Raw genomic sequence first — 15,770 nt, 5'->3', positions numbered from 1 at the left:
CAATATGCTTCCTATCTCCTCTGATATTTTCAATACTAACATGTAGGCCCTCATCACCTCATCTGTAGAGTAGGACAGTAATCAGTTGTTGATTCTATGTCTCACATTTTTCCCTCTCCAGCTATATTGCATTCAACTAACAAATTAATTTTGCTAAAGCCCAATTATTACTTTTCACAAGAAATTATAATTGTTCCTATTATTTCTATAATAAAAATAAAATCCTCAATTTGGTTTTCAGAGTCCTTTATCACCTGGCTCCTTCCTAACTTTCCAAGCCTTTTTAGACTACCTATCCCTCCATGTCAGCAATCTAGAAAGATAAGTTTCTTTGCAGTTTCTTGTACAAACATGTTGTCTCCAATCATTTTCAATGGCTATTCCTTCTGCCTGAAACACTCTTTCTTCTTATTTCTGTTTTTTGTCTCCTGTGAACTTTCAAATGTCTGCCAAAGTCTTACATTCTGTATGAATACTGTCCCATTATTCCTTAATCTTAATGTGTTCTTTTGAGATTATTTCCAATTTATCCAATTTATATGTTTGGACATATTTGTTTGCATTTTTCCCCTGCATTACAATGTACATTCCTTGTAAAGAGGGGCTATTTTTCTTTTTTATTTAATTTTTTTTCTTGCCATTCTATATAACCCAGTGCTTAGCACAATTGCTGACACATTTGCTGATGTTTAGTCATTTCAGTTGTCTTCATCTTTATGATCCCAATGGAGATTTTCTTAGCAAAGATACTTCAATGGTTTACCAATTCTTTCTTCAGTTCGTTTTACAGATGAGGAAATAAGACAAACAGGGTTAAGTGCCTGCCTAACTTCACGCAATTTGAACTCAGGAAAATGAGTCTTCCTAACCACAAGCCCAACTCTCTGCTGAGCCACTTAGCTGCTTCATCTGACATCCAGTATGTACTTAATAAATGCTTGCTGATTTGACTTGACTATCTTGTCAATTGGATGGAATCAGCCTCAAACCTATACATGGCCAGAGCCAAACAGTGCAGGCTAAAGACAGAGCAGGTAGGAATCAAACAGAAGTTTAATTTCAAAGTGAAGGAAATGACTGGCAGACAAGGATATGTGAGCCAGGACACTGCTTCTAGCAGGGGGGACCCACTTTAGTGTGGGGACATCTCAATACTTCTATCTATAGCTGCTTAGTGAACTGAAACCCTTATAATAAGGACTAATAGCAAAAATGTTACAAATTTGATTCATAGCAGAATTTCATGACCAGAATTTGGGTATTTGTCCAATGCTTGTTCAAGTTCAGAGAACACCTGGTGCTGATCAAAGCAATACAACAATTACATGATTTTGCCAGAGGGTAAGATCATCCAGAGGATGAGCACAAAGTATTGTTGCCATGCCAAGCTCAGGGCACAGTTTGCACATGTGCAATCTCTGGAAAATTGGGTGTCTCCTAATATCTTGACTATTCTTTTCATTAATCAAAACATTATTGCATTGTTTGAGCCTAACCCTATGTGACTGGGAAACTAGACCCTATGTCTTGTTTAGAGACTCTTAATCAAGGACCTATGTTATGCTGACCAAAACCAGAAATCAAAGATTGATAGAGTTTTCTCACAATTGTCAACCCATATGTCTTCTAAGGGTCCCTACCATATCGTTCTTACTACTTCCACAGTTGTCAAAGTTGTGGGTGTGGGCTCCTGGATCATCCAAAGAAAGCCTCTACTTCATGTAGTTATCAGAACCCCCTCAAGATTCATCTAACATGGACCCAGAAACAGGGAGTGAAACAGCTGTCCCAAGATTCTGGACAAGGGCTGAGTATCTTGTCTTCTTCCCTTATGTTACTATGATCCTGATTCAAGCACGTTTTAACATTTTCTTCCTCTACATTTTTGCCCTCCCTCCTTCTTTTCTATCTGCAAGCAAACAATAGCTAGACAATATCTCTTCAACTCAACATCTGGTCCTGGCCTAATTGGATTCTCATGGCATCTTAGCTTATACTTGCCTCTCCTTTATTGGCCAAAAGTGCAAAGGTTTTTTCAGACCCCCCCCTTTTGACCAAAAGGGGAAATGTAATGATATTAGAATACACCCAGTTTTCCAGAGCTACAGCTCAGCAAGCAAGCTGTGCCTTGAGTTTGGCACAACAATAATGCTTTGTGTTCACCATCTGGATGATCTCACTCTCTGGCAAAATCATATCAGTATTACATTGCCAATTATCATAACAGATATAATAATAAAGGAAAAGTTTAAAATATTGAGAGAATTTCTAAAATGTGACAGAGATATGATATGAGTACATGCTTTTAGAAAAATGGTGCTAATAAATTTACTCAATGTAGGGCTGTCACAAACCTTCAATTTGTAAAAAATGCAATACCTTCAAAATACAATAAAATGAAGTATGCCTGTATACATATATACATAGTCATGTGTGTATGTTCATATATATATATGTGTGTGTGTGTGTGTGTGTGTGTGTGTGTGTTTTTGTTCAGAGATATTTACATGTTGTCTCCTCTATTAAAACTGTGAGCTCCTAAAGACTATGGACTTTTTTTGCCTTTCTTTCTATTACTTAGATCATGGCATAGGCTAGATATTTAATAAATGTTTATTGACTGATTCTACATTTCAAAATATTTACTTGTATATCAGTGACCATCTCCAAGTCATTTTCATACTTTATGGCTAAATTGGTCCAACCTAATAATCAGTGGTTATTAAGCAATCCGTATTTTAATTTTTTAATTAAAAATCAATTATATTTTTATTCAACCAAATTATGTTATGCTCTTGAGTAGACACATATTTTAATTGGCTCTAGTAAGAAGATATTATTAATGGAACCCATTCCAACACAATGCCTTGTGTTATGTCTAACATGTTCCAAAATTATTACCGCACACTGGTAACTGGGCAATGGCAACAGCTGCCTCTTCAGTTCTTTGAGAGTAAAAGTTCTCATCGGCAGCCTGCCTAACTAAAAAAGCCTGTCTTTTCTCAGAAGATTGCTCCAACAATTTCCATTGAATAGGATAGACTAACGTATCAAATAAAACTTTTTTAGAGGGTGGTTTGTCCCTTTAGTAACTTCCTACCACTTAGTAGTTCAGAAAAAAAAGTGGGAGAATAGGAATAACATTTCTCAACATCTTGAATGTCTAACAGTGTAAAAATCTTTCAGTGGCCAATTAGCCTAATAATGGAAAATTAGAAAAATATTATACAACAAACTATATCAATATGTATATTTATATGCATATATACACATAAACATGCATATACAAATAAAACATTGTTGTAGCAACTATATGTTGTCCTTGGATTTAGAGAGAAAGTTACAATTTTGTCTGAATTATTATATCTCAATTCTGGAATTATCTAAAAGGACTTCTTTCACAATTGTTTATTGTGAAATAAATTGTTTATTTGTGAATAAAATTATTTGGTTATTTCCCCTTGTCTTTTACCCCAAACAGAGAATGTCTTATTCTAATAACAAATCCTACCAGTTATAGGGCAAAAATTTACCCAGAAGTTCCCCTTTCTCCCTTGAATGATTCCCATCTGTACCATTGGAACTTGAAGCTACTATCCACCATTTTTAACATGCTTAAATATTTCTTTTCTTTTACTGAGGCTTTTTATCTTTGACCCAGAGTAATTGAATTTCCATTGATGAGTATGACCGCTAAGAGATCCCATTCTTCTTCATTAAAAGAATTTCTTAAAAGTAACCTAAGAAGAAATCTTAGAAATGCAAATGTAAAGAAACAAGAACATCTTATAGCTAATGGCAGATTCCCCTTATAAGCTCTTGTCCGCTGTCAAAGATGAAAACTGGAATGATCACTATATCAAAGGAAAGATCAGTAGGGAACTTCTCAGAATTCTTATCCAAAAAAATCTTTCTTTATTCTGCCACCATCCACTTTTAATCTCAAGTTCTTATATGGAGAGGAAAAACCTATCCAATTATCACCCCTTTCCAATAAGAAATAACTTTTAGACTGTTGTAGTTTATTAAAATTGTCCCCTCATATTCCTATTAAATATGATACTTACACCAACAAAAAATAATTGACTGCCAAAGGAACTCAAATCAGAAGACAGGTAGGTGTGGGAAAAACTGCCAATAACCATAAATCAAAGGACGATTATAGCTCAAATGAATACAATACATTTTGTGCACCTTAAAGTCATTCAAAGCTAAAATGATCCTACAACGAGAATGAGATCTAGGTTCTACAAGCCTTCCATCCATACTTAAGGACTATTTTTGCTCCATTTTTCATCTACAGGTTAAAACATATAGCAGAACTGATGGAATATAAGAGGCTGACACCAAATTCCTACAAGATTATCCTTAAATTGTGAGCAGCTCCAATTTCTTCATTCTTAAACTTAATCTCAATAAAAAAGAAAAAAATCTATACTCCTATTAAAATAAAACTCCAAACACAGTTAACTCCTGTTACCCTTGACAATCACTGACAATGACTTATCTCACAGTATATGACAGGGAATCTATCTTTTTTGCATGGCAACTATTTCAAGTTAAGAACAACTATCTACCAGGACATTCTGAACAATTAAAATATTTTTAAATGTTCAGAAAATTTTTATGCACAATATCCAATTTGCCTCGTTGCTACTTTTACTCATTATTCTTGGTTTGGCCCCAGGAACAAGTAAAACAGATCTAATCACTCTTTTAAAAATTATTTTTATATTTCATTAAATATTTCCTGATTACATGTACCAATTAAGTATGTAAATGTATTTTCATTTTTTTGAACCAATTTAAATGTGAGGTACAAGCATTTCTTCCACTACCATTTCCCCCTCTATTGTAAAGAGCCTTTTCTACATGTCTTTTATGTGAGATAATTTCCCCCCATTTTTCCTCTCCCTTCTCCCTTCTTCTAAGGTATTCCTCTTTCTCACCTATTTTTAATTACTTCATCTCAACAAAATTAACTCATTTTCAGACCTTCTTTCTATGTAAGAATCCTTCTGACTGCCTTATTAATTATAAAGATCTTAGAAGATAAAAGAATCATCCTCCCATATAGCAAGGTGCAGTTTAACATTATTGAGACCTTTATGATTCCTTTTTTATGTTCACCTTTTCATACTTCTCTTATGTCATATTTGAAAGCAAAATTTTCTATTCTGCTCTGATGTTTTTGTCTAGAATTCTTTAAAGTTCTCTATTTTATTAAATATGTTTATTTTTTCCATAGAAGGATTATACATAGTTATACTGGCTAGATTATTCTTGATTGTAATTCCATCTCTTTTTGCTTTCCTGAATGTCAAATTCCAAGCCCTCTCACTCTTTTAATGTTGAAGCTGTTAAATCCTGTATGATTTCAATGGTGGCTCCATGATATATGAATGGTTTTTGGTATCTTAAAGTATTTTCTCTTTGACCTGAGAGCTCTGGAATTTGGCTCTACTATTCCTAGGAGTTTTGATTTTGAGATCTCTTTCAGTGGTGATCAGGATACTAGGATATTAGGGACAGTTTTCCTTGATCACTTCTTAAAATATGGTGTGTAGGTCCTTTCTTTGATCATGGCTTTCAATAATACCTTTACAATTCAATTAATACTTCATAATTTTCTCTCCTTGATCTATCTTCCAGGTCAGTTGCTTTGCTCAAAGGAGCATTTTGCATTTTCTTCTCTTTTTCATTTTTTGAATTTTTTTGTTACTTTTTTATGTTTGATGGAGTTCTTCTACTTAGCCTATTCTGTTTTAATTTTTAAAGAATTATTTTCTTCAATGAGTTTTTTTTTTAAACCTCTTTTTTCATTTGGCAAATTTTGTTCATTACAGTGTTATTTTCTTCAGTATTTTTATGCTCCTTATACCAATCTATTGTCTTTTAATAATTTTATTCTTTTGCTTTCATTTTTTTCCATAATTTTTTCAACTATTCTTACTTGATGTTAAAAAATTAGCTCTTCCATGATTTTCTGTTGACCTTGTCAACATTATTCTTTGAGGCTTTGATTATAGCTGTTTTGACTTCATTGTCTTCTAAATATGTGTTTTGGTCTACCCTGTCACCACAGCAGCTTTTTATGGTCAAGATCTTTTTGTTGTTGTGGAGGTTGTTTGCTCATTTTTCTCAACCTATTTCTTTATTTGGAATTATATGGTAATGTTGGACTCTCATCCTGACTTAAAGAGGGGGAGAATGCTTTCTCAAATTCCAAACTTTTTAATATTGTTTTAGGGCTAATTTTGGGGTTTTCAAAGTTTTAGGGGCTTTCAAAGTTTTAGGGGCTTTCAAAGTGGTCTAACCTGGGGAGAAGAATGCTCACTAGTTTCTGAGTCAGCACACTAGTTAGTCCTTAACCAAAAAAGTTCATAGATCCCTTGGGACTGCAATTAATATTGCTTCTCAGTAGCCCTTCTCCCTTTACATCAGAAATTACACTGTTCCTCAGTGTTCTTGAGCTCTTGGAACTGAAAGTGACACTTCCTCTCCAGGGTTTCATTCACTTTTGACCAACAATGCCCTTCTCTGCCCTTAATCTATGACTCAGTGGATATAGTCAATGAGTGGCCAGAGTCTGGTCCTGTACCCAGTGCTAGGAAAAAGGCATCTCAAAACCTCTTTCTGACCAATTGTCAGGTCTCTTTACTATCTCTATTTTGAGCTTCCAAAGCTACCACTGCTTCTGTCACTACCATGTAATTTCACCAATGGTGCTTCATTCACATGTACTTCAAGCCAGCCTCTTTTCCTGTGTCACAAATATCTCATTCCAACTTCCTATATTTTGGGGGGTTACAAATATGTCTCAGTTGAACTTCTTGTTGGTTCTGACACTTCAGAATTCAGTTTGAAGCATTAGTAAAATTGTTTGAAAGGGAAAGTTGGGAAAGCTTAAGCCAGTGTTTCTATACTCCACCATCTTCGCTCCCCCCTATTCCCAAGAAATAGCTCTAATAATTCTTCTATAATATAATACTGTCTCCATGAAGTCTTTTTTATTCCAATTAACTAAATACTGATAAGTTGCTCTTCATTTCTCCTAGTTTATTCTACCTTTCCTAGTTTCCATCATTTGCCTTTCAATTTTTTAGTACTACTTTTAGTAGATTCAGAACATCTCTGAAAGCAATCATTGTATCCACTTGCAATGTTTTTAACTTACTGGCTTTGGACCTCATCCTTAGGATGTAAACAGATTTTTTAAGAGTATGAAATGTTTGAGTTCTATCTAAAGAGTACCTTTTTCCTTCAAATAGCTATATTATTTTGTTATGCTTGCAGGGGTCCTCAAACTACAGCCCGTGGGCCAGATGCAGCAGCTGAGGATGATTATCCCCCTCATCCAGGGCTATGAAGTTTCTTTATTTAAAGGCCCACAAAGCAAAGTTTTTGTTTTTATTATAGTCCGGCCCTTCAACAGTCTGAGGGACAGTGAACTGCCCCCCTATTTTAAAAGTTTGAGGACCCCTGCTTACAGTATCATATGAAATTAGTACCACAGAATTTATATCTTAATTTCATTTTATAACAATAGAATTATAAAATATATAATATTACTTACCTTTGTGGAGGAGGGACACTAGGTGACCATGATCTAGTTCTTCCTATACTATCTACTCGGTGAGGAGACCCAGACTGTGAACAATGATTTGATGACATCACTTGTTCGGGAACTGACAATGTTGAACTCTGAAGGTCTCTTCCATTGTGTCGATAATCTATAGAGCATAAATATTGAGATTCAAGTAAATCAAAAGCTTTTAATTTTTTTCCTAATTTAAGCAAGATACATTGACACTACACTTTTAGATGGAGTATATGAATAATAGGTAAGCAATTATCAAATGTGATAAATCTTAATGATAAACATAATCTATGATATTTGTGCATTATCTGGCTTTTCAAAATCATCTAAAACTTCATTGAATTCTTATAACATATTAAATAATGTGCTAGATTAAATTGAGATTTATAAATACCAAAATCTCTCCCCTTCACACTCTGGCAGTCTTGCAATTCAGTTAAAGTCTATTCAACAAATATTCATTATACCATGCAAATCACTGAATTAGCTTCTGGAGATTGAAGGGAAAAAAATTCTCTTCCTATAAGGGTCTTATATTCTATTGGACATATAAAACATTTGTTCAAATAATTAAACAGGAAGTATTTATAGAGAAATACAAAATGATTTAAAGAGAGGGAGAGAATGCTAATAACTGGGGGAAAGAACAGAATTAGTAAAAGCCCAAACACCTGAGAAGTATATTGAATAAAACTAGGAATTCTATGAAACAGAAATGAAGATGTATATTTCAGACGTGGGAGACCTGTGAAAAGAAATGGAAATTTTTGTATGGGTAAGTAGAAGAAGACCTAACTGGAATGGTATAAAGAGGAAAGATAAATGGCACATAGATTTTGGGGGCCTTTAATTTGGGAGCTGATGATTTTATATTTTATCCTATGGTCAACAGGGAAGATTTCTTAGTGAACATGATATAGACAAAGCTGTCATTCAGTAAAAGACAAACTGGAGATGAGAAAGACAAAGAAATCGATTAAAAGGCTATCACAAGATTCCAGCTAAGAAGTGATAAGATAATAAATTAGGATAGAGATTATATAAATGGAATAAGAGGAAAGATAAAAGAGATATTGTGGGAATAGGATAAGTAAAAGCAATTAATGTAGTGTTGAGGTAGAGGAAAGGGGGAAAAGTGACTAAGAAGTTACACACATGGGTGACCAGGACAATTGTGATAATATCAACAGAAATGGGGAAATGAAGAATTGATTAGTTTGGGAGAAGACAATGAATTCTCTTTTTAAAATGCTGAATGATATCCTGGTGAAAATGTCTAGTTAGCAGATGGTAATACAGTATTGGAATTCGATAGATATATTAAGATTAGATAAAGAAATCTGGAAGCCATATATATATATATATATGTGTGTGTGTGTGTGTGTGTGTGTGTGTGTGTGTGTGTGTGTGTATACATACATATATATGTGTGTGTGTGTATGTATATATATAGAAAACAAATGAACTTTTGAAAATTAATGAGATCATCAAGGAAGAAAATATAATGTTCACATGAGTTAACATATGTAAAACTCTTCACAAAACTTAAAATATTATATAAAGATTATCTGCTTTTCCTATTCTGTACAATAACAATGATAACAAAGATAAGAGACCTTAGAACAGAACCTTTGTGGAGAAAAAAGCTTATCTCTGTGGATACCAACAGCTCCTACGAGAGGAAAGAACTAGTCAGATAGGTAGAAAGAAAATCGAGACAACAATCAAGACAACATCTGGACAGAAACTAAGAAAATATCCAGAAAAGTGGGAATAAAATAGGTTCAAATAAAACAAAATTATGTATTTTAGAAGTAATAAATCATTTGTGAAGAAGCAGCTCAGCTTGTTTTTGTTTGCCTTGTAGAGCCCCTTTCATTCAAAACATTTCTCTCTTAAAAGAGAGAGCCACTTCCATTGACCCTTGTGTCTGGCATAATGCTTAACTGAGAAAGTAGAATGCATTCTCTAATTCTTAAAAGGACAGACCAATGGGCATAGTGATTCTCACATATAAACTGACCAGGCTGAAAAAATTAGGCAGTACTTTAATGTTATCTTCTCAAGGCTCTTTTCACAGAGCTCTCTACTTTCATTTTTCTTCTTAGCATCATTTCTGGAAAACTCATCTTATTTTCCTAGTTGTTAATTGGAAAGTATGGCTAGGCCTAGGATAGGTAACCAATTAGTAATCCATTTCTTTTCTCAAGTGCTATGTGTGTTTTAAATGATTTGCAGGTAATTTTCTGATGAATGTACATATTTCTTACTAAGATAAAAATATGCTCAAAGGTTTATGTGATTTTTGCTTTGCTTTAAAATATTTCTTTCAAATAAAATTATTTATTCAGCAAGATTCAATTCACCAAAAAAATAAAAAATAAAAGATTCAATTCACCAAGTATTTTAGTATTCAAAGTCAAAAGATCCCAAAGTAAAGAGACCCCTAGAATCTAATAAATTTGGCACAGAAAATGGACAAAGCTTTTAACAACTCTTCTGGAATAAATAAGATAAATTGCAACAACAGGTATAATTTAAGCATAAGGTCACAATGGAGCACATGTTACAGCCTAATAGAATGAATAAAGGGATAGAGGCAAAAAACCAGAATAAGAAGTGAAGAGGAAGACATAAGGAAAATAGCCAATGTTTTTCACCACTGGAACTGTATAGGTAATATAGATTTTTGAAGTAGAGAATCCCAATTCTCAGTTTCTAAAAAGAGAAAAGGATTGCAGAAGAGGTAAGAGAAGTTGGACTCAAGGGTACATTTAGAAAAATGTACACTGTCATAAAGTCCTCTTCATTTGATGGACAAAAGAAAAAGCTTCGTGAAGATAAAGTGAGTCTTAGGAAGAGCATCCTATTTGGATACGAAAAAAAAGATCACAGAAATAAAGAACTTAGAGATAAAAGCCATTTTAGTAACTCATACCTGAACACAAATCTCCAAAAGCCCAAACAGTTCTGGCCAGATTTTGCTTGAAGTTTTCCAAAGAGTGGAACCCAAAGTGGTTGGGCATTCTCTAATTGTTAAGAATTTCTATGTGATATCAAGCTTAAATATATTTCTTTGCAACATCTCTTCAGTGTTCCTACTTCTGCCTTCGAAATCAAGCAGTCTAATAACTATTGTAAATGAAAATCATTCAAATACTTGAAGACTGCTAATAATGTTCTCCCCTGAATAATATGTTCTTGAGTTGAATAATCTCAATTTTCTTCAATTTATCTTCATACAATATGTTTTCTATGCTGTTGATCAATTTGGCTACCTTTCCAGTGACCAACTTATTGGTGTTCTACCTAACTGTAACCCTTTCCCCTTCCAGAAATGAAAACAACATTCTAGATGTGATCTGACCAACAACATTTCAACTTCATTTTTCTCTCTGCTAGGTTTTTCTATAACATTTTCCATAAGTTTTGTTTTTCTTTATATTATTTTTATTCTTTTATTTGACACATTTATTGCTGTTTTAAGGTGATGCGAGGAGAGATGGCAGTAGAAAGAATCACTGATATCTATATTGTTAAATGTTCTGTCACCTCAGATTCTGGCAACTATACCAGTACAGCACAAGACTGTTAAGTCTTAGATCACTAGAGAAGCTTTGAGTAAATTTTGAAAATAGAATGCTATATATGTCCTGTTAGGACTACTGTAGCTAAATCTGGAGAGGCTAGTAACCAAACAAGATAAACTTTTCCAGTTTCACAACTCATAAAGAATAAATAAAGGCAAGAGATCCTTTGTGGAATAGCTACTAATATGTATGGAATTGTAGATCTCTGCATTATTAAAACACATTTTATCTAATTGCCTAAACTTGTTTATGAATTTGTATGTTTGTGTGTGTGTGTGTATACAATTTTTTTAATATAACCCATTGTACAGAATTTAGCATTATTATAATAATAAATGCTCTGGATATTGGATTTTGTCAATATAGCCAACTTTTATGATAGTTTTATTAGCTTTTATTTCACATTAATGACTCATATTAAATTTACAATCCATTAAGATGCACAAATATTTTTTCAGTGAAAAATAACTGGCATTCATATAGTACTGCTGAGTTTATTCTTTGTTTTTGCACACATCACTTTTGAGCCTCATTTTCACCCTTAAACATAGGAACTACAGTATTAGTATCTCCATTTTAACAATAAGGAAATAAAGGAATATTCAAATATGTCAATTGTTTTATCCAAATTTTTTATCCAATAGATAAAATTTGAACTCAAGTTTTCTAGACTCCAAATTCAATATTTTATCTGCTATTGTATACTATTTCTCCAAAGTAACTCACAAAAGGTAATATCTAGCCATCCTTATTCACTCTTGTATTTTGAAGTTAATTTTAAAAATATATATATGACACTAAACTTCTTTCTCCTAAATTTAAATTTATCAAATTTAGTCTATCAGTCTAGCCTATGAAAGGCTATTTTGTTTTATTTTTTTATTCTGTCTCTATCATCTGTTGTCTATACTAAACTTATAACCTTTATAGTATATATGAACCTGATAAAATAATATTTATGCTGTCATTCATGTCACTGATAAAAATATTAAGCCGAAAAGGGTTAAGTTTTAGTACCTTGAAAAGCAAATAATACTTATAATAAGACAACATAACTAGTACCTATATGGAGAGAAATTTCCTTATTTTGTTAAACTCAAATCAATCAAAATTGATAATACTAATGGGTACAAACAATTCTAAATGATATCTGAATTTAAGCAAAGAATCTGGATATTTGCAGATAAGTATTCACATATCTAAATGTATTTTCCAACTCTGGATTGAAAAACATTCACAAAGGTATTGATATTTTTATGGGGAAGAATAAAATTACCTGGAATGATGAGATTATTGTTTTAATTGACTTCTCTTTTGAAATTCCTATTATAATACCCTATTATTGAAATACAGTTTTCTAGAAAAATAATGTTTTGATTTTTAATTTTTTGGGGTTTTTTATTTATTGTTTGTGAACTACTCAGTAAATGACATTTTAAGTTTTCCATACAAGGATTTATACATCCATAGTGATTTTTCAGTTAATAATATAATCTATTAAAAAATTTTACCTGACACTACACCAATTCCATCATCACAGTCATAGTCAGAGACTTCACTGTCACTTATTCGCTTAGACCCTGTGAGGAAGAACATAAATAGGATTATATTTAATTTTTTTCTATTTTATAATATTTCAAATACAAAATGAAAATAATCTGAATTTTATATTATATATATGCACACACACACAAATATATATATGTATATATTTTTGGATGAAAAAATATACAAGAAAGCCACTGTGAAATTGCAAAGACTGATGTTCTCACAAATTTGAAGGAAGATCACAAATAACATAACTATTGGTCAATTCAAATAGATTATGATTCAAAATGTCTTGAAGCTTGTGATGCTATGAAGTACAACGGCATATGCAGAATATACAAAAGCTATAGTTTACATTTCAAAATCCATTAGATAAGACAAAGGTTAAATTTCACTATTTTGAAATAAAATCTCCATATAATTAGTTTTTCACTTTTTTCTTATCTCCCACTGCTTTTCACATATTGAAATCTGTATATATGGAAATACTTAGATAAATACTCCTTCCACCAATGCAGACTAATATATTTCTTCCTTTTAATCTGAGAGATGTGTAGGGATAGTGAGAGACTAAGTGATTTGTCTATGATCAGCTGATTTGTGTCACATTTAGCAATTGAATGAATGTGTTTCTGATCACCTCTTTTCATCATACTGCTTGCCATAGCCAAAGTAAACACCAAAAACTATTGTTATGTTTTTGAATGTTTTAATTAGCATATTCATGTTAAACATACATGAAACACAAATTAAAAGCTGGGTATAATCAGTTCTTTATTATGTATCTTAATAAAGGAACAGTATAACTAAGGCAAATGTCCTCTAATATTCAGACATACAAAACCTCTCTTTTACTAGATAGTTTCCATCTATTTTTCTCCTCAACCTATATAAGACATGCTAAAAAGAATTATTTCAATTTTATTTCTTTTTCATTCATCTATTCTTCTGAATAGGCAAATGAATATTCACTGAAATAAACAATAGTGGGATATTATAAAACTCGAAGTTTGTCAGTATCAAGAGAAAGAAAAAGTGAAAGACATGAATAACTTACAAACTAAGCCCATTTATAACAAAACAAAACAAACGTGTTTTTCTCCCATTCTATTTACCCAATGATGTGTTCCATACTTAGCCATAACTATATGACCTGTCATGTTTAATATTTTGTTAACTAATAATGTGAAAATCCTTGCCCTCCTGATATTTTGCCATTCTTGATCTTCAAATAGTCATTCCTGGATAATTTTCTTCCCACTTTCTTTCCCAGCTACTAAATGTTTCCAGCAAAAATCATAAAACTGAGCTACCTAACTGCAATTTATGCTATATAACCACAGCTGGGTTCTTTTTTCTGCTTAATGGTCGACTTTGCCATTGCTAACTTTCTATTTCATTCACCAAGGATCTCTTCTGAATCTTTTCTTTATTCTTCCCTCCACAACAGGATGCAAGTCCCATATATAGTGAATAATTTGGCTCTCCATTTCAGAGGAGACTGAGATGACTTGAAAGGAATTCAAGGCTCATGCAATATTCCTTAAATCTTCACAATTCTTAGTTCCATTACATAATTTCTCCTTGTTTCCACTGATCACCACCCTGGTAGAATGAATCTGAGGGGGTTTCGCAGTAGATAAAGCCACTCTCACCCAATTCTTTGCATTCCACTTTACCCTCCCCTTCATCATTATAGCACTAGCCATTGTCCACCTCCTTCTCCTCCGTGAAACAGGCTCCAACAACCCTTCAGGCATCAACCCAGACTCAAACAAAATCCCCTTCCATCCACACTATACCATCAATGATGTAATAGTATATTTACTTCTCATTACAATTAATCTACCTATCTATATCCTGAATTCCATTTCATCACAGCTTATTTTGCATCTAGTTCCAACAATTATATATATATATGTATCCACTCAGAAAAAAGTTTTCCTTTAACTCTTGTATACCATCAATGTACCACCTCATACGTCTCTTTCCGCTGCAATTTTAGACTTCTTTAATAAAGTATTCTATATCCAAAACCATCATTACATTGTTACTACTCATTCTGACTCCACAAACCATTAAAACTACTCTCAAAGGTCTTAATGACTGCCTAAACAATAAAATCCATGATTCTTTTTCAGTGCTGTTTGACCCCAATACAATTTTCCAACATTACTCATTCCCTATGACTCTCCTCTCCTAACTCCATCATCATTATACTATTCTGCTTCTTCACTTCTTTGATGGTTGCACATTCTCCAATTAAACTCTTAATGTGAGTGTTCCTCCAACATCTAGTTATTGTTTCTTTTCTTTTTGTTCTTTACACTCTCTTCATTGACAAACTAATTTCACAACTTCATTCAGTATTTCTTTATTTGAATGATTCCCAGATTTTAATTTACTACATTTTAAGTTGCAGAACCACATCTCTAGGTCCCTGCCTTCAAGATAACATTCAATAGGTCTACACATAAACTTACTGTCATTTCCCCTAGGTCTATTCTTTCTCATCTCACAATTTCAATCTGTGGCACTGAAACTCATATTGAGTTTCAGTCTTTCATGTTCAAACTTTTTTACTCTTTGACTCTTAACCTTTCATACCCACAAAATCAGTAAGTCCTATGAACACTTCTGTAATAACTTTTGTATCTGGACCTTCCTCTTTATTTCCCACTCTACCCCCAGTAGAGGTTTGCATTACCATTTACCAAGACAATCCCAATAGGCTTTTGATATATCTTTCTGTATTGCCTTCCCTTAATCTACTTTCCTCTTTACTGTAAAATAAAATAAAAATATTTCTTGGGTATTCAAGGATTTCCATAGTCTGATATTAGACTATTTTTCCAAGCTTATCTAACATTACTCATTTCCACATACTCTATTCTAGTCAAATTAGAATCTTTCCTAAATATAAATAATATTCTCTTGCATCTATTACTGTGCTCTTGCTATTCATTACGCCTCAAATATTCATTTTTCCCTTCTGTACTTCTGAAATTCTATATATATTTCATGGCCTTCTC

General features: G+C 32.7%; 1 protein-coding gene across 1 annotated transcript in view; it reads right to left on the bottom strand.

Annotated features, from left to right (window-relative positions):
* Positions 1-15,770, bottom strand: part of RIMS2 (regulating synaptic membrane exocytosis 2) — a 761,226-nt gene that overhangs the window by 270,823 nt on the left and 474,633 nt on the right. Inside the window, exons 16-17 of the mRNA XM_051974462.1 lie at positions 12,702-12,770; positions 7,577-7,733 (exon numbers count right to left, since the gene is read on the bottom strand). Of these exons, the coding sequence (XP_051830422.1) occupies positions 7,577-7,733; positions 12,702-12,770 (226 nt within the window). The remainder of the gene's footprint in view (positions 1-7,576; positions 7,734-12,701; positions 12,771-15,770) is intronic.

This window comes from Antechinus flavipes, chromosome 1 (genome assembly GCF_016432865.1).
Source record: "Antechinus flavipes isolate AdamAnt ecotype Samford, QLD, Australia chromosome 1, AdamAnt_v2, whole genome shotgun sequence".
NCBI classification, from domain to species: domain Eukaryota; kingdom Metazoa; phylum Chordata; class Mammalia; order Dasyuromorphia; family Dasyuridae; genus Antechinus; species Antechinus flavipes.
This window is presented reverse-complemented; position numbering and strand designations above follow the sequence as displayed.